Genomic DNA, 11,296 nt, shown 5'->3' on the forward strand with positions numbered 1-11,296 from the left:
AAAAAAAATACCTTAACAAAGACCACAATTTCTCACTGTTACTCAAGCTTTTAAACTACATCAACCAAACTTAGCACAGACCTTCAGGCTGTCTGACACTCATCGCTATGGTGTTTCTAACTGATCAGAATAATGATTTTACATCTACATTTATGGAATGTTCAAATGGCCCAAGACTATTCAAACTCCGACTGTCAAAAAATTCAAATATAAACAAAGGCCTTTAATTTAACTGTCTCTTGCGCTATCTTTCTTTCTTTATCAGTCTATAACCTTCAAACTTAATTTAGTTTAAAGGCTTTGTCAAGCCAACATCAAGGTTTGTCTCTACAAAGTTTTGTGTTTAGAAGTAAGAGTAGTCAATTTTAAAAGTAGGATTCTCACTGTGGGAATTTTATTTGCATTCTGTAAACATATGGAAGATATTCTAATAGATAGGCACCAACACTGCAATTTGGCTGTTCAGGGTTAAAATTATATATTTTTTTCTTTATGATATGTTTAATTAAGGAAAGAATAAATAACATCTTGTGTAATTATTGTTTAATTTGTCCATAATCATTGTAGGCACTAAAGTTTTTTTTTATTATGTTTATTTGTATGTTTTACAAATATATGCTTATTCATATTATGTTGACATTTCTTGATAAGGGGATAGCAATTTCCAGCTGACTCCAGGCATATGAAAATCAATTTAAGTGAACCTTAACCCTTTGAGTCATGTACTGTCCACAATGCCGGGTTAAAGCTGCAAGGGAAACTTGTACTACTGTGCTGCAAAGGAAGTAGTCTCATTTGGTTAAACTGTGTTGCTTCCTTTTCCTCTTTTGTCATTCCTTGAGCTGAGAGCAAAGCTTGAGTTTACCAAACAAGGGGAAGGCAGACGAAAATAACTGATATAACTTTGAACCTCCATTGTAAGGAATTTTTGAGGTTATGAAATTTAAACCATTTAAATGTGACGCATGGTAACTCGCAAGGACATTTATTGTGTGGCTGAACCTTTGAATTCATTGGTGAGTTTTTCAGATCTATTGAGGCTTTTGCGCCAGCAAGATAGTAATATGTGCAGCAAATCTTGGTGATGTTTTGGTTCCGATTCTGGCTCTTGGTTTCGAAGACAGCACTGGTTTATGGTGACATTTTTGCAATGCTAAAGTGAAGGCAGCTCTACAGCCCAGAAATTCTTCTCTTTAAGTCCTTTAACCATCCATTGCCACTCTCGAAGTCTGAACATAAAATCCAGCAACTTGGACCATGAGGGCAGATTGTTTATTACTGGCACTGCAATGCCTGCTTGGATTTGTGCAATATAGTGGAGCCTTATCAACTTGCAATCCTCTAGATTTGGAACTAATAAAAAGAAAGCGCATTGAAGCCATTCGAGGACAGATTCTCAGCAAGTTGCGACTGCCTAAGGAACCAGAAGTGGATGAAGAAGCAGAGGTGGAAAACATTCCTGTAGAACTCATATCAGTCTACAACAGTACGTTGGAGCTTATTGAAGAACAGTCCGTGGATCCTGTACTTTCACCTGTAGAAGAATCTACAGAGGCGGAATACTATGCAAAAGAAGTTCACAAGTTCACAATGAAACAGAGTGAGTAGCCTTTCATTTGGTGTATAAGGTGCATAACTTGTCTTGCAATAATTTGATGATTGCTGTACTATACAGTAGGCTACTATAGATTCTGACTGATGATTCTTTTGAGACTTGAGGGTGTGTGCATATGATCTGACCACAAACAGGAAGGAAGGCAGCTTAGAGAATGTTAATGAGTGACTCAGATACTGGGTTGAGAGTGCCTTGGTAAACTAGAGTGATGTATCACTGTACTCCAGGCATCCCTAAATGTATTTTCTCTCTTAAAACCATATTTGGACTTTGGCAACAGCTCTGGTTTGGCTTATATGGTAATTTTTTTGGTGTTGGTGGTCTGAAATGAATTTGCAAAAACCACTGACAATGACAACTGTCACTCAACAGTCAGTGTAGAGTCCCTGAATTTTCTTTTTGTCTGTGATTTTCACTCAGCATTAATTTACAGTACTGTAAAGAAGGCTTACTCTTAAAAAAATCTTTTTAAACACTTCCATATTTTATGTGGTAGTTTGTGGTATAATCGCAAAACACATGTACAGAGATTGACCTGCAAAATCCTCCCTGGTTGATAGAGTTTTTTTTTTAGCAGTGTTTTGAATTGAATTAGAAGTGAATATATTGTTTATTTATTTACAAATTATTGAACACAGCCCTATCACTAGCCTACAGTCCACAGCAATCCATTTTGCTATTCGTCAATCTGGCTGAGGAATACTTGGGCTGTTCTGGCATGACACATTCTTCTAATCCTTCTGTACACACACATCAAAAACAATGTGCATCTCACAGTTGTTGCATCGTGTTTTCTGCATCTCTAGCCATAAACGCTGTGTTCATAATGACTCTGTGTCAAGTTAAATGTACTTTGAAACTTTAAATAACGTTTCTCCAGACCCCTTAGTTGTTGGTTTGTTGCGCTGACTGCCCCTACTGATTTACACTTGGAAAAGCATATTTTACCAATTTCATTCAAACAACCCTTCGCTAAGCTCCGCCCACCCTTGGATACCATTGCTTACTCTGACAAGCAAAACTTCCCATAGGACTGAATGGGAAAGTGCCATTAACTGCATGGTTTTGGGCAAAATATTCTCATAATTGATAATATTCTTATGTGGGCTGGAACGAAGACAGGGATGGATTACTGACTGGGCCAATGGGGCCAGTGCCCAGGGCCCTTGACTACGAGAGGAGGGGGGCCCTGGGCTTTAAGGTTTTAAGGTTTTCACAGTTTAATCCATAGCAAGCTCTTGTTGATATTTATTTAGAGATAAAAAACGCTGTGTGTATCCTCTCTAGATACCTCATGTCACGATTACAAGTGACACAGTAACAACGTTTTAAAATTTTTAAGTATTTTTATTTATTTATAATTTTTTTTTTTTATAAAATCTCACTTAAAACTACTCAAACACACATTACTCTCATAGATTCTTGCTTGAAAAAAGCAAGCGCTTGTTAGAGATATGGCAGATGGTAATAGTTGCAATGATATCATTGGTTAGAAACGCTTTTTAAGGCTTAGGTCACAGGGCATGATTCATTTTTCAACACGTAATTTTTTTTAATAATTAATCACACTGAATTAACATGTTAAATTGAAAAGCTTAACATAAACTAATGACTTTTGAAAAGCAAGATTTGGTTGTTTAATTGAAACCTAAATGCAAGGCCCTGTTGTTGTACACATTCTGTACATGCATGCTTTTAGACACATTTTCAAACATGTTTGTTGTGTATCTCATCACCAGTGGAAGAGAACCCAGAAAAGCACTTATGGTTCAACATCACAGAGATGAAGCTCACATTGGATCAGCGCATGATCACCCAGGCAGAGCTCCGTCTGCGCATCAAGGAACCAAATATAGCTGGTTCCAAGCAGAGACTGGAGCTGTACCAGGGCACTGGGGACACGGCTCGCTACCTGGGATCACACTTTGTTTCCAATGAACTGGCCAACAAGTGGCTGTCCTTTGATGTGACTAAGACCTTGAATGACTTGCTGGAGATGACATCTACTTCTAAGAACCAAAGTGCCAGTGGGTAGATGTATGATATTTGCTGTATTTCAGAAAATAAATTTCAGGGAATATTTGAATAATAATAATAATAAAAAGTAAAAAACTAAAACATGAATATCAGCGTTTTTAGTATTTGGTATGTCTCTCCTTTTGCTTTAATGAAAGCAAGCAATCGAGATGGCATGGGCTCCGATGAAAAAACCTGATGGGATATCCATGGTATCCTAGCATGATTAAGAATTTTCCAAAGACCATTTAGTGCATTTTAATGGATGCCAGGAGATTTGACCTTTTGTATAAAGAAGTAAACATGGCCAGTTATACAAAATTGCTAATTTGATAACTGGCCTAGAAATAGTACAGAATCTCAAAGTTTTCTTATTAATTTTAAGTCATAACATTTCTTTGATTTGCATTTATCAAAATCCTAAAACTTTGTTCATTTCCTGCTTTAAATTAGATTTTTTTTTTTATCTCAGTAATACAATGTGGACTCATATTTTTGAACAGCACTGTATATACAATGCATAAATTATGAATGAATCTTTTTCCAAAATTGTAGACATAGAGGAGGAACAAGGATTTCAGGTGAAGTTGCACTGTGGTTGTGATAAGCCAAAGTCGGATTTTCAATTCAAAATAACAGGTTAGCAATATAAGGTTAAAATACTTTAAATATATCTTTGATTTGAAATTGAAATTGAATTTATTGAATGATAGAACAAGTTAATATTGCTAATTGTTTATGTAGGTTTGTCTGGTATAAGAGGTGATCAGAAGGAACTAGCCAACCATGTGCCAAGACCCCACATTTTAGTGATGTCACTTCCTGTTGAGCGCCACAGTCATTTGAAATCTCGCAACAAACGGCAAGCTGAAACAGATGGAGTTTGTTCTGAGTAAGCCTTTTATGAATATAACATAAAGGAAAAATAATTTTGCTTATGTATTTGTAACATATCAAGGGCCTCAAATATGTCAATCAATTTGCCTTCATGCAGAAAGTCTGATGGTTGCTGTGTAAGAAGCCTGTATATTGACTTTCGCAAAGACCTGGGCTGGAAGTGGATACATGAACCTTCTGGCTACTATGCCAACTATTGTACTGGCTCTTGCTCTTACTTCTGGACTTCAGAAAATAAGTACTCACAGGTACCAGTTTGAACAGAAGCTTCTAAACATGTTTCATATTTGGACCAATTAAAAAATATGGGGTCTGATATTGTCTGAAATTGTTAACCTGTCTACCACAGGTGCTTGCACTATATAGGCATCATAATCCCGGAGCCTCGGCCCAACCTTGCTGTGTACCTCAGGTTCTAGATCCACTGCCCATTCTTTACTTTGTGGGGAGGCAACATAAGGTCAGTATGAACCCCTCCCATATATTTTCATCCAGTTTCTGTGGCATAAAAGTGAAATGAAAGAATTGTGATAATTTGTCAACATGAGAGTATGATATGTTAAGACAAGCCACCTAATATCATGATTTTTAATGTAGTAGCCTGCCTTTTTATTCTCTAAAATGCAATGTTACTTTCTTTATAGGTAGAACAGTTGTCAAATATGATTGTGAAGACCTGCAAGTGTTGCTAACTCTGAGTGCATCATTTTCATGTGGTCCTGGTGTACAAAGACAAAAGAAGAACATTTATAACCTATGATATTTTGGGTGAAGGATGCATTTGTGAATATTTCTTTGAGGAAAATCAAGTTTCCTGTTATGTGTAAATTTTGTCTCCACCCCCTTATTTTCCACTATTTTGGATTGTCTGAAAACAATTCAAAATGAACTTTTCCTAGGACATTTTCCAGATTGGAAAACAATGCAGAAAGATTAAGCAGAGTCCCAATATAAAAAGTTATTAACCGCATCAAACGGTATGCCAAAATATACGTAGTGGCCGTGGCCACTTTTACGAAAATGGTTATAACTCTTTAACGGATTGAGATAATATCACCACATATGGTACACTTATGAATGGGACATTCTGAGGACACACACACAAAACATTGCATGCCTCTGCCTCTTAGTGGTGCCATAATAATTAAATAACTAAAAATGGCTCTAACTATGGAACACTTGGTCCGATTGACTTTTTCATTGTCCAAAGTGCCATGTAGGTCTATGAGGACAGTCACATATCTTGAAAAACATGGCTGCCATCAACCAATCAGCTTTTAGCAGCTATTTGACAAGGTTAATAAGGTGTATCGAAAAGAAAAGTGGTAGGCCTATTTGTCAATTGGCCTGAGAGATCTGTGCAAAATGTGAAAAAAATTGGCCACTGAGAGGTGCTATCATGTTTTAAATGCGTGTAAATCGATGTATATACAGCTGTTTTTCACAAACAAACATATTGTTCATATCATATGATAGACCTTCTTTCTGAACAACTTTGCCTCAAGAACCATTGGTGTGGCTCAAATTGTTTGTTAAATATTTGAGCATTATTTAGCAAAATTAATTTTTTGAACTAGTCCTAGGCCATTTGCCTGATCGTAACCAAACCAGTGCAGAAACATCTCTTGAGTCCCAAGATTAATAATTATCAAAAAAAATTGAAAATTCGATTCATCAATGCAAAGTTACACCAAAATGTATTTGGGGTTGTGGACACTTTTACTAAAACAGTTATAACTCTTGAACAGAATGAGATTTTATCACCGAAGTTGGTGCATACTGTATGTATGTGGTCATTCTGAAGACATACAAAAAATTTGTTTCTCTGCCTCTTGGTGACGCTATAATAATTACAAATGTAAATATGGAACCGTTGGTCTGATCGAATGATCGTTCACCCGATTCTAACAAATCTGTGCAGAAAGGTTCTCTGGAGTCCCAATCTCAATAATTTTCAAAATAAGTTTGAACTTTCGATGCACCGTTGCAACAGTACATCAAAACGTACAAAGTGGGGTTGGCCATATTTTCTTAAATGGTTAAAATGCTTGATTTTCCATAAGTTTACCAAATTTAAAACACTTATTTAGGAGGTCAATCTGAGGACACATGAAAAAAATTGGGTACCTCTGCCTCTTGGTGGCCCTATAACTGTAAGAAATGTAAAAAATACAATATCTCTGTGCTATATAACCTGATGTTTCTGAAAATTAAGGCACTTTATCATTGTTTTAGTTGCAAACAGACTGTCTGATTAACAGGGGTGGAAAGAGTACTGAAAAATCACATTCAATTAGAATTACTGTTACTTCCCAAATGTAGTGTAGCTGTCCTAAAAACTAATCAAGTAAGAGTTAAAGATTAGCTCATTTAAAAGTACTCATGAGTAGTGAGTATTGAGTACTGAGTTGCGAAACCTATGCCCCATTAAAATTAAAACTGTATGCCAACTTTTAAAATACATCACTCATCTATGATAAACATTACATGAATCTGACATGATAACAGAAATTAAAAGATTAATAAGTTATTTTAAATACACTGATCACCATTTTAAATCGTAATGTATGAAACAATTCCATTAAAATCAGATTACTGTATTTGTAGGCTCTAAATTTCCCTTAATGCTGACAGAGCATTATTGTTGTGCATAAAACATGTTCAAACAATGCAATGAATACAAAAAAAATGCAACATCAGCAGGATCACTTGGCATGTCATGTCCTGCACAATAGAGGAGGTAAAGCAGGCATGGGAAAAGTTGCCACTGTACTGAGCTACATCATGTGCAAAAATGAAAATGTTCTTATCATTTACTCACCCTCATGCCATCCTGGATGTGTATGACTTTTTTTCTTCTGCTGAACAGAAATTAAGAATTTTAGAAGAATATCTCTGCTCGTTTGGTCCATACAATGAAAGTGAATCGTTGCTAAAATATAGCTCCATAAATCACATCAGTATAAAAGTAGTCTAATCCATGTGCCTCCAGTTGTTTAATCCATGTCTTCAGAAGTGATATAATAGATGTGGTGAGAAACAGATCAATATTTAATTCCTTTTTTACTATTAGTTCTCCTCCCTGCTCAGTCAATCTCCACTTTAAATTTCACTTTCTTCTTGTGTTTTTGGTGATTCACATTCTTCATGCATTTCGCCACCTACTGGGCAGAGAGAAGAATTTGACTTAAAAATTGATCTGTTTCCCACCTACACCTGTCATATAATTTCTGAAGAAATGGATTAAACCACTGGAGTTGTATGTATTACTTCTATGCTGCTTTTATGTGCTTTTTGGAGCATAACAATTGTGGCACCCCTTCACTTAAATTGAATGGTCCTACAGATACAATATGCTTCTAAAAATCTTAATTTGTTTTCTGAAGAAAGAAAGTCTAAGACAGATGGCATGAGGGTGAGAATATTATGAGAGAATTTTCATTTCTTTAAGTAGCACATGGGGGCCACATTGTCCTCCTTTTGAAATACAATGTTCAACACTGATTTAGTTATTTTATCTTTTAGTCCAAGAAATAGTTGTGTTCTCATTCTAATGCATGATGCACAATTTTCTGAAGTTTGTAACTGGTGGAATGTTCTGCTGAAGTATTGCTCTGTAAAGGTTGATACTTTTTCTACTTTATTATACCAATTATAAATGTAGTGGTGTAGTGGTCTAAGCACATAACTGGTAATCTGTTAATCAGAAGGACGCTGGTTCGAGCCCCACAGCCACCACCATTGTGTCCTTGAGCAAGGCACTTAACTCCAGGTTGCTCCAGGGGGATTGTCCCTGTAATAAGGGCTCTGTAAGTTGCTTTGGATAAAATTGTATGCCAAATGCATAAATGTAAATATATGTAACACTCTCTACATCAGGGGTCAGTATTATTAAAAAATTAACAATATAAAAAAAAAAATTATATTAAAAATATCACTGTTTTATTCTATAACATTAATACTTTTAAAGCTACTTAAGTTATTCGGCCAAAAGTAGTGAGTGGTTTTCTCATTTCCTTGTTATTTTTGTTTGATTAATAGCCTTTATTTGACATAGCCTACTAGACAGTGCTTAATTCGGTCACATGTACAATATCAAGTCCAACATTTTGATGCGAATACGATTTTTGTCACACTGTTTTAATTCACTTTAGAAATAAACGACTGCGTTTACATTAAATCCTCACAAAGACAGGCATTGGCTGAATTATAAAGCGTATTTGATAATTTAGGCGCAAACTCGCATTAGCACTCAAACATTAGCTGCCTGTCAATCAAACAGTGCACAGCTACAAACATCAGGAAATAAAAAGTCAATCTTTATATTTCATCTAGATCAACCAACCAGTGGTTGCAATCTTGATCGATGTAATGATCACCCTTGTTCTAGATGTAGAACATAGGCTAAATATAGAAAACTACTCAAAATTTTGATCGAGGACATCTCTCTTTTTTCTGATAAACATCTAGATCATTTTATTGCCCAGTCCTATTGAAAACAGTCCATTAATCTCTCACAGCAGCCCAATAATCTCAGCGATAGATAGTTCAATTACAGGCTACGCTAGAGACACACAGAATCTAGTAAGCAGAAATATGAACTTTACCTCGATATGTTTCTTCAAATTAGAGGCAGGATTAATGCTGATATCTGGCTTGAGCAAGTTAAACTCACATGACACGATCATGCAATTGGCATTTTTTCACAGCGAAAATCCCTTTCAGGTATTCTCCACAGTTTGCACCAGATCTGAAGCTGCCTTTCAAGTTTTTTTACATGTGATTTCATTTGATGGGAGTCACGAGACTCTCCCTAGTCAATCATGTTGATAGATAAAAATAAAATCAGGACAGGGAGGTAGCGAACACAGACAGTGGGAAAACAGTGCAGTAAAAGTACAGTTACAGCACTCAAATGTACTCAAGTAAAATTACAACATTTTTAAACAACTTAAAAAAGTAAAATTCTTGTGAAAATTTGTTAATTACAGAATCGTGAGTATTTGTAATTCATTACTTTACACCCCTGCTGATTAATACTTAATATAAGTTACATAATGTATGTACTTAAAGGACCTTAAAGGCTTGAACCGCATTAATTGCTGCTTGCAGCTATATTTTACATTTACATTTTCTATAACAGTTTTTAGATTACTTTTTATGATGTGAATAGCAATCTACATATTGTCTACATGTTGTCTACATGTATTATGGTCATTATTATTATTGTTATTATTACTGTTTTTTTTATTTATCAGTCCCAATAAAAGTGTTATTTAGCTTAGTCTTAAATTATGACTAAAAGCACCATGATTAATAAGTACACTCTGTAATTCTAGGGTAACAGTATGCATTGCTTTAACTAGTTGTTTTGTTACCTGCGCTGATTTCATCTGTTAAAGGGATAGTTCACCCCAAAATGTTTATCCTCTCATCATTTACTCATCCTTATGCCATCCCAGATGTATATGACTTTCTTTTTTCTGCTGAACGTGAACAAAGATTTTTGGAAGAAAATGTCAGTTGCTTTTTGTAGATCCTCACAATGCAAGTGAATGGGTACCAAAATTTTAAAGCTCTAAAATGCACATAAAGGCAGCATAAAAGTTAAGACTCCGGTGGTTAAACCTATATCTTCAGAAGCAACATGATAGGTGTGGATGTGATAGAGATAAATATTTAAGTCCTTTTTACTATAAATCCTGCCCAGTAGGTGGCAATATGCGCAAAGAATTCGAATCGCCAAAAACAAAACAAGAAAAATGTGAAAGTGGAAATTGATGGTTAAAAAAAGTGTAAAACATTATACTACAAAACAGACTGTCAATATCATAATATGATTATATTAGTACCCAAATGTAGTTTTCTGTTATTTAAGACGCTGTTTAGTTGTCTACAAAGTCAGTTGTCTTGCTGCACAATTGTGTTCTGTTTAATGTTGACTCTTCATAAATTGTTCTAAAGTCTCTATTTGTAACAGGTGTTCAGGAAAGAAAGCTTCCTGCCAGCCAATTCTATTATGACTACATAGCTAGCAAGGCTTTTGTTGTCTAATATTATTAAGGAAGTGAATTAAAAGGTTACAGTAATTGTTTGTATGCTGCCTACTTGATTATGGCATATTAATTTAAGCTCATACTGAAAATAATGTTTAATGAGTTGGAGAATAACAGTTGTTTAATCGAGACGGATTCTCTTTATGTATCACTATGTTTACATTTAGATGAACAAAGAGGCCTAATTAACAAAAAGAAACAACACAAGAGAAGAATAAAGTCATTCCAGTTTTGAAACATGATTTCACTACATCACTTAGCCATGAAAGGGGCCAATAAAAGTTTGGCATATAACCTATAATAACTTGATAAAAATTAATCAGCATACTTAATGTCATCTTAATCATGGACATATAAAAATAGAAAGAGAAATGTGGATTTAGAGTGAATTAATGGAGGGTATTCTTCAAATGTCAGTCCTATGATGCACTCTAGTGGAACAACTGAGCTTTACATGCACTTACTTTTTCCTCACATTTACAGAATCCATGCAAAAGATGAATAATAATACAACGTTTATCTGTTTGTTAAAAAATGGTTTTCTGATTGATTTTACAATACATCATCATCATCATTAAAATATGATTTCTCCATACCATTATCATTATAACATTTTTTCAAGGAACTGCCAACATTTTAATTAACACACCAAGTCCTCTAATTCCTGCCTTATTACCTTTAACCCCATATAACTGATTTTATCAGTGTTATC

At 35.0% G+C, this 11,296-nt stretch overlaps 1 protein-coding gene across 1 annotated transcript; it reads left to right on the forward strand.

Annotated features, from left to right (window-relative positions):
• The first annotated feature begins 837 nt into the window (after positions 1-837).
• LOC127627285 (transforming growth factor beta-1 proprotein-like) lies at positions 838-10,267 on the forward strand. Its single transcript, XM_052103618.1, has 7 exons — positions 838-1,600; positions 3,355-3,642; positions 4,187-4,270; positions 4,376-4,523; positions 4,626-4,776; positions 4,878-4,988; positions 5,173-10,267. Exons 1-7 carry the CDS (start codon positions 1,258-1,260, stop codon positions 5,218-5,220), a joined length of 1,173 nt encoding a protein of 390 aa, XP_051959578.1. The 5' UTR covers positions 838-1,257; the 3' UTR covers positions 5,221-10,267.
• The last annotated feature ends 1,029 nt before the right edge of the window (positions 10,268-11,296 follow it).

Source organism: Xyrauchen texanus, chromosome 34 (genome assembly GCF_025860055.1).
Source record: "Xyrauchen texanus isolate HMW12.3.18 chromosome 34, RBS_HiC_50CHRs, whole genome shotgun sequence".
Lineage (NCBI taxonomy): Eukaryota > Metazoa > Chordata > Actinopteri > Cypriniformes > Catostomidae > Xyrauchen > Xyrauchen texanus.